This window comes from Opisthocomus hoazin, chromosome 2, assembly GCF_030867145.1.
Source record: "Opisthocomus hoazin isolate bOpiHoa1 chromosome 2, bOpiHoa1.hap1, whole genome shotgun sequence".
NCBI classification, from domain to species: domain Eukaryota; kingdom Metazoa; phylum Chordata; class Aves; order Opisthocomiformes; family Opisthocomidae; genus Opisthocomus; species Opisthocomus hoazin.
The window spans coordinates 65,858,364-65,872,388 of NC_134415.1; the positions used below are offsets into that span (position 1 = coordinate 65,858,364).

Consider the following 14,025-nt stretch of genomic DNA (forward strand, 5'->3'; position numbering starts at 1 on the left):
GGATTTAAGGTGTTAGTCCTTCAAAAATTGTCCATTTTTCTTGAATAGCTTGATTCTCTTACTTTGATTGTACATGGTATGGTGAGTCAGAAGAATAGGTCAAAGGAAAACAACAATTTTGTCTTGGGTGCTCAGCAAACTTAGAATCTAGAGTGAAGTTAATTAGGGGTAGGAAAGAATATCAGAGCTTATGAGATCAGAGTTGGGATGGAGTGTTACAGGACTGATTTTATTAGAATAAGTGGAATATACTTAAATGTTGAAGTGGAATAGCATGCACTAAATCAAAATGCAAAGCAATGTGTGAGCAGATAGGCAGTCAGTGTGCCAAGGAGCACCTGATCCCTTCTGACCCAAGTTAGTGTAGCTTATATTTTGACAGAGTGAGGTGAGAAGGGAAGTAAAAGCGGCTGAGATGGAGGTTGCATAGCCTGGGAGTGAGGAAAGAAGCAAGTCATGCACTCTGCTTTGGGGAGGGAGGTTTAGTACTGTCTGACTGTGGAGCAGCTCCTCGGCTGCTGCCCCCACAGCCTGGTGCTCTCGAGCTCCTGTCCCAGTCGTTGCCCAAATGCAGTCAGGGTTGGGCTCTGTGTAGTCAAAATTTGTGATGGTGACAAAATATGTTTCTCCGTAGTGGGAGACTGTAGACTGTATTATACAAGAGCAGTCTTGCTGCTGCTGTTATCTTCTTCCACCACCACCTTTAGTAAATAACATATAACTTTTTTTTTTCTTTTGTTACCAGACCTAATACATGTCTGCCTTTCTCAGGTTCAGCTGTTAAATATCTGGTGTACTCCTTAGCTAGGAAAGTGAAATTTAGGTCAATATTTCTTGTATTTCTTAACTTCACTGCATGTGGGTTTTTTCTGTTTGGGTTTTTTTTTTGTTGTTGTGTTTTTTTGTTTTTTTTTTAAAGCCTATTTCCTAAGGAAATGAAACTTAAGAGCTTGTACTGTTTTTTCATCATCCACCCTCTTTTTGTGTCTGTCTGTTTTGTCTGTCTGATGAATTTCTGCCAAATTTGAGAGGTGTCAGAGGTGCAGGGCTCCCCACAAAACGTAACTGCCTACCTAGGTTAACTGAACAAGCAAAATGCATGCCCTGGCTGAGGGCAAGGCCACTGTGTTCCCGCACTGCTTGCCACTGAGGATCAAGGTGAGGTTCTGCCTTGAGAATTCCCTGAGAACCCTGGGGGCCCTCTGAACAACTGCGAACTGATTTTTTCTTCTGTTTTCTTCCCACGTAGTGGTTTCTCCTGCCTTTTACTGTTAAGTTCTTTCTTGTCCACTGCTTCCAAAGGCTGCTGGGTCTGCGAGTCTTCTATAGCAGGCTCTAGAATACAACCAGCTTTTTTTTTTTTTCCGCTCAGGTAACAGGAAAAATGCATGTAAACTAATTTTTGCTGGTTCTCTTGTTGCGCTGAAATAGATACCCGATTCCTACAGAAGGTGTGCTCGGCATCAGTTCATAAGAGCTCTTGCCTCAGTAACAGAGCAGTAACAGACTCAAGCACTTGGTCTCTGAAGAAAGAGTAGTTTTTTCCTGCCTGTAGGATGATCTGTGAAGACTCCAGTACTGTCTCTGTAGGTGGCCTGATCATTACGCTGGGATAACCTTCAGGTTCTGTGGATTTCAAAAGCTGGAAACATCCATTTTCAGAGTTGATTTTTATTTCAGACCTGAACTGTGGAAACAATGTGCCAGAGATCTGAGAAGGCCTTCCTGCAGCCAGTCTTGAACTTATTTTTAATGCACTGAATAAACATTAGGAAGTAGAATGTTTGCCCCAGGATATCTGTAGCTACTTCAGTCTTTCTCTTGGGTCTGACTTTTCTCAAACTTTTTTATTTAAAAGAGGAAAGTTGGAGAATAGTCTGCCTATGTTTAATAGTGCCTCCTGTGCCAGTCACTGCCTACCCTTGTCCTGTAATTGCTGAAACCAGTTCCAACAAACTCATAATTTCTTCTCTACTTTTGATTGTGGGGTTTATTAGGTTTTAGCAGGGTCAAAGGTTCGTCCACTCACCCTTGAAAGTGTGTCATCGCCTTGCATGCTAGCGTATTCTTGAGCAGATGTGTCCATTCAGTTCTCCATCGTAAATGTGAGCAGTTTGCGTTCTAGCATCGCATTCCTCAGTTGCTTGTTAAAAACATTGTCATACGCTTGCCAGTTCTCAAGTTTCCTTTGGAATTGCTACCCTCCTGCACAGTAAAATGTGTCCTAGCTATTCAGCTGTAATAGTTTGTGGTTGTTGGGGGAGGAAGACTAAATCCATCCTTGTGCAAGTCTGTGTGTTCAGTAATGTCCAATCAAGTTCTGGGTTAGCTGAGCTCAGGGGGCCTCCTGTAAATGCCTGTATTGATTAACTTTAAATTTTACAGAGTTTGGCTATAGCCCTCAGAAGTGGGGATGGAATTGCCTTTATAGCAGAGTCTTATGTTTTCATAACATTAATAGGTGTAATTAAAAAAAAAGAGCAATTCCTGCCCTCTTCATAGCCAGTCTCTGATCTCTACACAAACATATGTAACATATGTTTACTGACATATGTGTACACATAAATTTATACAAACTAGAGTACCTCAATCCTTCCATGTTTTTAAAATCAAATAATGCATGTTAAAATGCATGTTTTGAGCACGCAGCTGGTATTGTGCATTTGAAAATTACTCAGTCACTGTTGTTGCGATGCATGGAGCTCAGTTTGCCAGAGGAGTCTCTGAAGCGATGTCCTCATTGCTGTATTGACTTCTGGAAGAGCAGAAGCAGCTGACCACAAAGTAATTAACCTTGGAAGCAATTTAAGGGTGGTACCAAAATGAAGGGTCTCAAGAATTGCTTCCTTAAGGCTTTTCTTGTTGGGCTGCTGGCCACTTCAATAGTGGAGTCTGAGCTTTGAAAGCCAAGTGGCAGAACTCCTCCAGATTTTGGTGGTGTGTTGTCTCATAGTTAAGAACCACAAATATTCAGCAAGCTTTCTATGTGCACCACACATTTTGCCTCCCTCTTTCCTGGAAGATAAACCTAAATGATTTTTTTTTTTTTTTGGCAAAGTATCTGTCATACATTGATATATAGAAATCAATACAGTTTGGCCCTGATGAGACATTCCCTAAGTGATTATTCTGAAATATGTATGGTTTTAAGTCCCACTGGCCAGGAAGGTTTGCTACATAGCAGGGAATTTAATTTGTCTTTGTTACGCTAAACGATTTGAGTTATTTTGCAGCTCATATGAGGATTAGTTTTCTCTGCAGTTTTCCTGTTGTGAGGCAACTAGCTTGTGTTATTGTTTTGAAGGTCTGTGAGCCTAACTATACTAAATTGCAGAGTGCTTGCTCTCTTCTGAACACCAGTCACCTTGAAAAGAGCATACCTTGGCTTCGCTTGGGTCCGCCTGTCGCTTCGGAGAAACTAGGGCGTGCCCTCAGAATTGTTGAGCTATTGAGCTGATGTACTGACTATTTTAAGGCCAACGTGATGATTCTAAAAAGACTCATCTTACAGGAGGCAGTTCAGAAATATGAAAGAATGAAAATTGAATTTGTGTAATTCTTGGCTTCATAGGTAAAATCTTGGTTTTGCTGAAGTAAGCAGCAGATCTCCCTTTAACTATAACAGCTGAAATTCTGCAGGTAGTGTATGCAGTTGTTCTATGTTTAGGCTTGTCAGACCATAACTGCCCTAAATATTGCACCTTGTTTCCCTACAGATGTGCACTGGTAACTACATATTTGTTCCTTATATGATAACTCCACATAACAAGGTGTACTGCTGTGATAGCAGTTTTATGAAGGGACTAACAGAACTGATGCAGCCAAGTTTTGAGTCGCTGCTGGGGCCTATATGCTTACCTCTGGTGGATCGATTTATTCAGCTCTTGAAGGTGGCACAGGCCAGTTCAAGGTGAGTTGTCTTTTTGTGCCCTTGTATAAAATTCAGATATTCCTGCTGGTAATGTGAATGTCAGACTCTTGCTTCAGGGTGATGCAGTGTTCTGCCTTCTGTTGAGACAAAGTGATAATGAATAATTTAACTTGACTACATCTCTCCATTGACACCGCTCCATTAATAAACATTCTGTGTATACATTGTGGGAGAGCTGCAGGGCCGGAAAAACAAATGCGAGGGACCTGTCCCAAGTTGCTAACGTGAAGTTGTTCCTCTCCAGCCAGTATTTCCGGGAATCCATTCTGAACGACATCAGGAAGGCCCGAACCCTCTACACGGGCAAAGAGCTTGCGGCAGAGCTGGCAAGGATTCGACAGAGGGTGGACAATGTTGAAGTCTTGTCTGCTGACATTGTGATAAACTTGCTGCTGTCCTACAGAGACATCCAGGTATGAATCCTATGCTCTAAGGTCATCTAAAACATAGTAAATTAAATTACGTTCTTAGTGAAATTTCTAGTGTATTTTGCACACATTTACTAACTAACCGTATGAATGATGCACACTAGTAACAATCTTTTACAGTATCTTCACTGATGCTTTTTACTTCATTTTGTACTTCCACTGTTTATCGTTTGCCTTTACATAGCAAAAAAGTGTTGTTATTTTATAACCAGGACCTAAAAAGTACACAACATATAAAAATTCTTCTCTGTCTCAGCATTACTGTGTGATGAACAGCCCATACTGTGTCCTACTTAAAGGCTGTCGTAGCATTCCGCTATTGTTATCTGTGTGTTCTTTGTCACCAGGCTTGTGACATTTCTCGTGGAAACATAACCTGCTCATACGCATTTCGGCTTCTGGAATGGTACTAGTAATTGCTTGCTTTGTTGTACATAATTTCAACTGTTGCTCCTTAAACGTTTTGAAGTGGTTTGATTTTGGTTTTGTTTGTTTTTCTAAATGTGTCAGTGAGTAAGCCCCTTTGAAAATTGTGGTATTGAAGGATTCTTTTAATTTTTTTTGTGGCTCATGCCTACTTCACAGTTTTGGAATGCCTTAATTCAGATGCAGTTAGCATTGTAATGTCTGTATAATATGAACTCTGATGTGTGTTTAGCCCCTGAAGCTGACTTTAGTCATTAAATAGATGTGGACCTGTGGAAATTTTAGTATGTTGAAGCAGTACAGTACACACCAAATTGTATTTCCCTGCTAAATACTCTTCATATTCACATTTCTGTTTACAGTTTGAGACTGAAGAAACTGAAATCTATAAAACTTACAATGAACTGAAAATACTTCTTAGCATGAAACAAGAAGTGGTTAGTTCACAGATGAGTTTTTATAGGCATACCTCAGTACAGCCACTTAAAACTTCATTATTCCCTTCTTTTGAAAGGATTACGATTCCATTGTGAAACTGGTGAAAACTTTAGAAAAACTGCCTACTTTTGACTTGGCTTCCCACCACCATGTGAGGTTTCATTATGCGTTTGCGCTGAACAGGTAAGAACCTACCCTTCCTTCCGCTATTGAACAGTATATCAGAACTGCAAACTTCACCCAGGATCACCAAGCCTGTGTGAAGTTCCCTACTGGAATCCTCATACGCAGGTCTAGTGTTTTCACCGAGGCGACTTTGAGGACTGAGCTTTGTGATGAATCTTAAGCTTTCTTTTTTTCTCATACTGTCAAATTCCATTCCTTTTCCTTTAGCGTGAGTGTCTGATTTGCCTTTCCATGGGTTTGCATCACTTGTTCATTTCAGTACCTAAATCGGAGCAAAGAAATACCTAGCATTATTTTGCCTCTGTAAAATACACTTTTAACATTGATGCATGAGCAGCAGTGCTGCAGCCTTTGTGCTAACTTAGACATCATCTCGTTCAAGTCTGACTTCTGGTAGTGTCAGGAGACAGGAGAAGAACTTTCATCAAATGTCCATCAGAAGATTTTGTTATGTTATAATAATAAAGTAATTTTCATGTTCTCTGATAACATGCACAAAATGTGCCACATGGAGCAACACATGCTACTTTCTTGGGTAGAACGAGAGCCAAGCTTAGATTTTTTTTCCTAGGATACCGGCAGTTGGGCAAGGCACTAAAAGGGGAGTCTTTCAGAGGAAATTACAGAGGTTTTCTGCTCCCTTGCTGTTATCACAATGAACTTTTTTTGATGTTTAGAGGAGTAGACCAGGTGTCAACAGTCAATGAAATTCTGAAATGCAGAAGTAATCTACAGATCTTTCTGCTTCTCGCAGAATTGAATATTGTAATTCGGGTTCGCTGAGGAGGCTCAAAACTGTGTATCATGTCAAAGTGATGTCAAAATATGTCACAAATGATTAGCTGAAAAAATAAACCTGTTTTTGAAACAAAAAACGAAAATAAAAACCTGCTATCTGACATTGTTTTGTCTGAATAAAATGTCCAGATCCTTTCTTGTTCCTTTATACCAGCTATATGAAGGTATAAATATTGTGCCCTTTTTGTTCTTGCTTTGCCATAAATATGTGGAGCTTTGCAGATTAAACAATCCAACACGTGTCTGCCGCTTCTACATAGCCTTTACAAAGATCACTAGGTGTACCTTGGAGTTTCAACAAGTTATTTAGACCTCAAGGTCACCATTTATTTTAAAACAATTTCACCCTTGAAAACAGGACTTGACTGGTTCACTGGGCCACTAAAAAACCTGCAAAACTGCAGTATGATCTTTTCAGGCAGATCCTTATACTTCATTGTTCTATTGGGACTTCTTGCAGACTGAAAGGTCTGTTTTTATAGGTGTGACTGTAAGATGTAGTCTTTGAGGGTATCTACCATAAAAAAGGTCTACCCAGTACCTCCAAAGGAGGTCATGTCTGAGTTTTCCTCTCCCTCCCTTCTCTAGATTGTACATTCAACTGGAACCCATGATACCCGTGAAAATGTTTGTGCTTTGATGTATGCCAACAAGGAGCTGCTTGGGCTAATTGTAGCTTTCTCCTTACTGGGAATATAGGGGATGTTTTCTGAACTAAGGCGCAGTCTGGAATACACTGCACATCTGAATGTTTGCTGTGGAAGAAGCTGTCCCTCTTGCATCTAATCCGGGTCACTAGTACGGAAGGATGGAGCGGCTCAGTTAGCCAGGATTAGTCTGACCTAAATCAAGGAAGTGTGTGAGGGCATTGATGGTGGAAGAGGAAACAGCAAGGAAAGCAGGGACCTCTGTCTCTGGAGACCAGCAAAGTGTAAATGGCTCATATTATAAAACACTTGTGCCTTATTGGTTTGGTTTTGTTCTCATAAAGTTTAGCTTAGCTATTGGTTCCATCTGTGTTAGTGATAGTTGATAAAGTATGTGGAAGAGTTATCCACATGAAACTCCATTCTGAAAATTGCCCTTGTATAATGAAAGTTGGACAAAAAACATAAAGAAGCTACAGGCTTAACCTTGTTGCTTTAATGGAGTGGTCAATATGAGAAAACAAAAGGAAGCAAACCTTGAACAACTGGGCAAGGGACTGATTGGCAGGGAAACTGAAATAACACAGACCTGAAGGGGACTGTTCCTTGCTCAGCCAGGAGCACTTCATTTCTCTCCCTTGGGCCTGGGACTGGGAGCACTTGTCCATCTCAAAGCAGTACAGTAGCCTTGCTGTGCCACTCTAGAAGTACTTGGCAGGCCTAGTACAGCTCTCTGTTCTGAGGGGACTTCTCTTAATTTGTTAGGATTTGACCAGTCGGAAGGTTGGGAAGAGAGGGCGCTGGGTTTCATTTACCTTTCTCATCAGGCTTGAGGCATCAATAGAGGTTGGCCCAGCACAGACTTGCACAGTCCATTTGGGTTTTTTGCTCAGGAAAGCAGTTCATACTTGTCTGCTCAAACAAGTGCATTTACTCCATTTTCCTAATTATTTTTGTTATGATGTAAGTACTCATTCTTCCTCTGTTATCCATTCTGCTTGATTTAAACCTTCTCTTCCGCATAACTTCCTTCTGGAGCTGCATACATGAACTCAGGAACTCTGGTACCACTTAGAGTACACATGCTTTGGTCTCTCAGGTTTGACATTGACACTGCAGGTGCAGATGCATCATAACTTCGGTATGTTCTTGTAGAGGAAAGAAAAAAACCCATTACTGAACCTCTGATCAAGTAGTATCTGCTTTAAGATGGCTGTGGCTTTTGATGTTGTTTTTGTTTTTCTTTCAAGGCAGCTTCTTCAATGCAAAGCTTGCAAGACAGATGCAAAAACACTTTATATATTCCCCCAAATTCAAATTATAGCTACTCAAACACTGCAAATAATTTCTCCAAAAGAATATATTACTCTCCCCAAACCACCAAAGAATATTTTTTGCTGAGAAAGGAATCGCTTGCTCAGTACACAAATATGTAAAAAATTCTAAACTCTTGGTACTGAATGATGTATGTATCCAAACTGTGAGTCACCAGGAAGTGTCTAATGCTTGCAATTATGTGATTTATTTGTCTGAAGTACTCTTGTTAATATTACCTTATTGGCTTCACTTCCTAACCTTCCCTATCATGGGAATTCAGTGTAGTCTGTGCTTTTTGATTTGTTTGCTTCAGATTCAAAATGTATATTAAAAAAATCACAAACACAAGAAGGAACCGTTTTTTTCCTTTAAAGCATGAATTGCTGTGAAGGAAATACTAGATATGAAACCTAGGTTCATATCTTTCTATTTTGTAAGAAAGTAACACATGATCTTTCTAAGAATTGCTCTTGAGGCTGCTGCTCTTGGTGTTGTCAGTGCTTGGCTCTAGCTAATACTTAATGAGAGAGTGAGAGAAAACATGTTTGGGTGCTTTCATAAAGCAGTTCAAAAAGTCTCCCATAATTTAAAAAGAAAGAAAAAAGTGTGTATACATAGTATCTATGTACAGAAGCACATTTTACATGGATGAGGTCTTACATGTATATTCAGAAATGGTCATGAAAAAGTGTTTCTTGCTAACTTTATTTTTCTTTTTTGATAGGCGAAATCTGCCTGGAGACAGACAGAAAGCTCTAGAAATTATGATTCCCCTGGTAGAACAGGAAGATCAAGTAGCTTCAGATATGTACTGCCTGGTTGGTCGGATTTACAAGGACATGTTTTTGGAATCTGGGTTCATAGATACAGAAAGCAGGGACAAAGGGACGTTCTGGTGAGTACTGGTTTCCTGGTCTATGTCCTTTTGTTAGCTTTGGGAGGATACTTCTTAAGCAAGAAGGTATTTCAACTGTTTTCCTTTCCAAATATTTGTCATCCTTAAGGGATACACTGAATCTTCTAATCATCTTTGTTTATCTGTTAAGAATGAGAGAGTTAAATTGTTCACAGATCTGGTTCCGCACAGTTCTTTAAGTGCCTCAGACCTGAATGTTCAGGCAGCTCTCATCAGAGTGTGTTTTCCTCCTTTCTCACAAATGTGAAGTCTCCTGTTTACTAGATTATTCTTAGGAATCGGGGCCAGACACTAATCAGCTGTGAATCAATTGGCATATCTGCACTCTGAAAGATGTTAGCTAGCTAGGCTTGAAGGTGCTGAGGTTTTAACTCTGCACTGATGCTTAGGATGTACCATTCTGTCTCTTTTCGGCTTCCATGCTCACAAGCAATATAATCATTCTAAACTCACGCTGGCAAAAGTTTTATCATCCCATCATTACCATATAATATATGTATATTATGGTGGACTGCAGTACCATCAATAGAGAAGTGTACAATAGACTAGACAAATCCTTGTGTTAACTTGAGGCAAATATCATGGTTTTTACTGCTTTTGAAATGCACTAAAATGCTAACTGTTATGTGGAATAGGTTAAAAAATTGGGGTTTGTCTCATTTTATCTGTAAGGCTTTTAATTCCCAGTAGTGACATACTTGAAATGGAGGCACTGGATGCCGTGCTGGACTTTTGTCAAGATGAGCTGCTTTTCTCCACTGTGATTCAGATGAAGATACAGATGATCTGTGTTTCTGTATCCTGCACCATCAGATCATAGTTCTGGTCTCGTGCTCATCAGCTGCCCATTGAAATAATTGCTTAGAATGGGAAGCTGCTTTCTTCCTTCTTCGTTTATCACTTGTTTTCAGTAAACTTCAGATTAGAACTGTCTTCAGTAAAAGATAAGATGGAATTGTTTACTGTTTATGGCCCTAGAATTACAAGTACAGTTTGTAACTGCTGGTCATGCTTCACAGTTTTGCAATGTTTACTGGGTTTTTTAAAGATGTTGAAATAACAGGAATGCAGCATATTGTCGTCATATTCCCTTCATAATTTTTGGATTAAAGAAAAATCTTATTTCCTCTAAGGAACAGCCCATAACAAACTTTCAAAATTCTGTATTAAAAAAAAAAATTTACTAATGTAATGAACTAATATGAAAAGAAAACTGTAGTCCTGTATACAAATACTAGGCATTACCACAGGCTAAGCAGAATAAATAGAAATTACTTTTGCTTTTGTACATCTTGCTTTTTCCTCATTCATAGTGCCTTATGAACAGATAAACTTTGAGATTTTTCAAACACAACTGAAGTAAGAATGATTACGTGGTAGTTACTTCTAGGATATTTTATGTAGCCGTTTTAACACACTTTTAATAGATGTGTCTTAGCAATCATGACATTCACACATTTGAGAAGGGGAAGCGATTGCAATTAGGCGTACCAGGTTGGGCAAGGGCACCAGGCTGGCAGCTCCTGTGGCAGGGTGGGATGCTGACCGGCTGGCCCCTGAAGAATCCCTGAAGTCTCTGCCTAGTGCAGACTGCTCCCCGTGCCTGCTGCCACAAAACAAGGCAATCTCTGTCGAGTCAAGCTGGGGGCTGGATGGAAGCTGTACTGGATAGGCCAGTTGCTTTTGCTTTGTACTTTATGCTGGATATTGATTTGAATTCCAGTGTTAGTCATATGGTAGGCTTGACGTGGCTGAAGGGTTGACTCGTAACTCAGTGGAAGGCTCTTGGGAAGGAGCAGACCTACTCTAGTGCTACAGCAAGCCACAACGGGGGAAGGAGTGTGCAGAAACATTGCCTCCATGACAGTGTTACTTTATGTTGAGATGAAGGTTGTTACCTCGGCCTTAGAGAAATGAGGATGTAGGAAAAGTATAGTGAGAGCATTGGGGCTGTTCAGCCTGGAGAAGAGAAGGCTCCAGGGAGACTTTACAGCAGCCTTCTACTACCTGAAGGGGGCCTGCAAGAAAGCAGGAGAGGGACTTTTCGCAAGGGCATTTAGTGATAGGACAAGGAGTAATGGCTTTAAACTAAAAGAGGGTAGGTTTAGATGTGGTATAAGGGAGAAATTCTTTATGATGAGGGTGGTGAGGCGCTGGAAGAGGTTGCCTAGAGAAGCTGTGCATGCTGCTTCCTGGAAAGTGTTCAAGGCCAGTTTGGATGGGGCTTTGAGCAGCCTGGTCTAGTGGAAGATGTCCCTGCCTGTGGCAGGGGGGCTGGAACTAGGACATCTATAAGATCACTTCCAACCCAAATCATTCTATAATTCTATAAATTGTGTAAGATAATGAGAATTTGGCAGCAGAACCAAAGCATTGTTTTTGCAGCAACTGATGATGTCAAGGTACTCTGGCCTATTCAGGAAAAAAAAAAAAGGAAATAGGCAGTGTTGTGGTTTAGCTAGGCTGGTTGCCAGGTGCCCACAAAAGCTGCTCTGTCAGTCCCCACTCCTCAACTGGACAGGGGAGAAAAAATATGACAAAAGGCTCGTGAGTCAAGATAAGGACAGGGACAGATCACTCGCCAATTACCATCACAGGCAAAACAGACTCAGCTTGGGCAAATTATTTTAATTTATCACTAATCACATCAGAGTAGGATAATGAGAAATAAAACCAAATCTTAAAACATCTTCTCCCCACACCTCCCCTTCTTCCCGGGCTCAACTTCACTCCCAAGTTCTCTACCTCCTCCCCCTGAGCAGCGCAGCGGGATGAGGAATGGGGTTGTGGTCAGCTTACCACACATTGTCTCTGCTGCTCCTTCCTCCTCACACTCTTCCCCTGCTCCAGCATGGGGTCCCACCCATGGGAGAGAGTTCTCCATGAATTTCTCCAAGGTGGGTCCTTCCTGCGGGTTGCAGTTCTTCATGAACTGCTCCAGCACAGGATCTCCACGGGGTCACAGCCTCCTTCGGGAATCCGCCTGCTCTGGCATGAGGTCATCCCCGGCCTGCAGGTAGATATCTGCTCCTCCATGGCCTGCATGGGTCAGCCTGCCTCACCATGGTCTGCTCCATGGGCTGCAGGGGAATCTCTGCTCCGGTGCCTGGAGCACCTCCTCCCCCTCCTTCTGCACTGGCCTTGATGTCTGCAGAGTTGTTTCTCTCACATTGTCTCACTCCTCTCTCCTGCTGCAATTGCCCAGATGTGTTTTCCCTTCCTATGTTATCACAGAGGCGCTACCACTGTTGCTGATGAGCTTGGCCTTGGCCAGCAGCTGGTCCATCTTGGAGCCAGCTGCATTGGCTCTGTCGGACACAGGGGAAGCTTCTGGCAGCTTCTCACAGAAGCCACCCCTGTAGCTTCCCTACCACCAGAACCTTGCCACTCAAATCCAACACAGGCAGGCAGTATGCTTTCCTGACAACTAAAAAGAAGAATAAAAGACATCTTTCATATAAATATGAGATAAGAAATGAAAGATTAATTATAAACTGTCACTTTCTTGTTGCATTCTGACAGTGTAAATCAGACTTCACAAAGCTGTCGAGTCTGTTCAAATCTTTTTGCTGCTGCCTTCCTATTTCAGTGTCTGCACTGCAACATTTTCCTAAATGTCACCTTTGAATTTCTTGATCTTCTAATAATCGTATCAGCTAAGCCAGCCTCTACTTCACAGGGAGACTTTTAAACCTTACTGCCTTTGTACGATGCTGCGTGGGTTCCTCCAGTGGTTTTTTGGGGCATGAAAAAGTGCAGCAACTGCACCGGTTGAATTTAATCAGTTCAGTCAACAGATGTGATTTGTGAGTTGTTTGAGAAACTGTGAATATTTTCATCTGTTCAAAATTAATTATTACACGTTAATTTTTATTTTTATTTTTGTCTATAAATTTTTGCTGTCCAGGCTATGTAGACATGAGGCAGGTTTAAGAACATCAGCACAGGATTGCACCAAGTATAAAATTACACTTTTGGTAGTAATGATTTAGGAGAGGTAAATAGAACTACAGATGTCCAAGATACTAATATTTGTTGTTGCCAGTAGCATGTAAAGATGGCTAGAAAAATGAGTATCTGCTGTGGGGAAGGGAGATTTGGAAGCAATTTGGAAAGAAAGGTAGAACCCAGGAACAGAAATTCCCAGGACATCCTGTCTGGTCTGCTGGGGATGGATGGCAAGGTCTGGGGCGGGGGCTGCAGGGGTGACCAGCCTCTGTGAGGAGCGACCAGGAGCTGCCCTGTGTCAGACCAGCCACTTCCAGCCAGCTCCAGTGGCCAAAACTGAGCCTGTCAGCAGCGCTGGTGGTGCCTCAGTGATAATATTTAAGAAAGCGATTTTTTGGGGGCTGTTTTGACAATTGCTTCTGCAAGCAAAAGCAATTTTGTAAACTTAGGTTCATCTCCACCTTCTTTGCCTATATTACTGTTTATAGTACAAATGTGTCCACCTGTTGATAAGCATAAGAGATGCTTATTTTACCTTTAAATTTTGAACCTTTGTATGTATCTGTCCAAGAACTAGAGAAATTTGGGTAGTCATGCCAGACATCAGTTGTTTGGGGGCAAAACAAAAAAGTGAAAATACAGAGTCTGTTGAACTGGAACAAAACCACTTATTGTCAAGGTTTTTTTCTTTTCTCTCAATTGTTCTGTCAATCTTTCTTCTCTTCCTTTCCTGATATTGGATGAGGATTGCAATATGAAAGATCTCTAGGGCAAGAAAGGGAATCCGGTTCCCAAAGTTGCTATGTCTCCAAACAGATTAAACCAGCCAACGGGTCTCTTCTGGCTGTACACACTTAGAATCGATGAGTGTCAGCCTGTTTTGTTGTCGCGCTTTTATGGGGCTTGGGGTATTTTTGTGGTCGTTTTTTGTGTGAGCAAAAATGTTTTGTATGTACTTTCTTCCTTGTTTTGTTGTACCTCACAGGGCAA

The 14,025-nt window shown here is 41.2% G+C and overlaps 1 protein-coding gene across 2 annotated transcripts in view; it reads left to right on the top strand.

Moving 5' to 3' along the window:
* MAP3K5 (mitogen-activated protein kinase kinase kinase 5) overlaps positions 1-14,025 on the top strand; it is a 107,172-nt gene that overhangs the window by 38,831 nt on the left and 54,316 nt on the right. For both annotated transcript variants that reach the window (XM_075413961.1, XM_075413962.1), the window contains exons 4-7: positions 3,717-3,910; positions 4,176-4,344; positions 5,300-5,406; positions 8,896-9,066. In XM_075413961.1, coding sequence (XP_075270076.1) covers positions 3,717-3,910; positions 4,176-4,344; positions 5,300-5,406; positions 8,896-9,066 — 641 coding nt within the window. The remainder of the gene's footprint in view (positions 1-3,716; positions 3,911-4,175; positions 4,345-5,299; positions 5,407-8,895; positions 9,067-14,025) is intronic.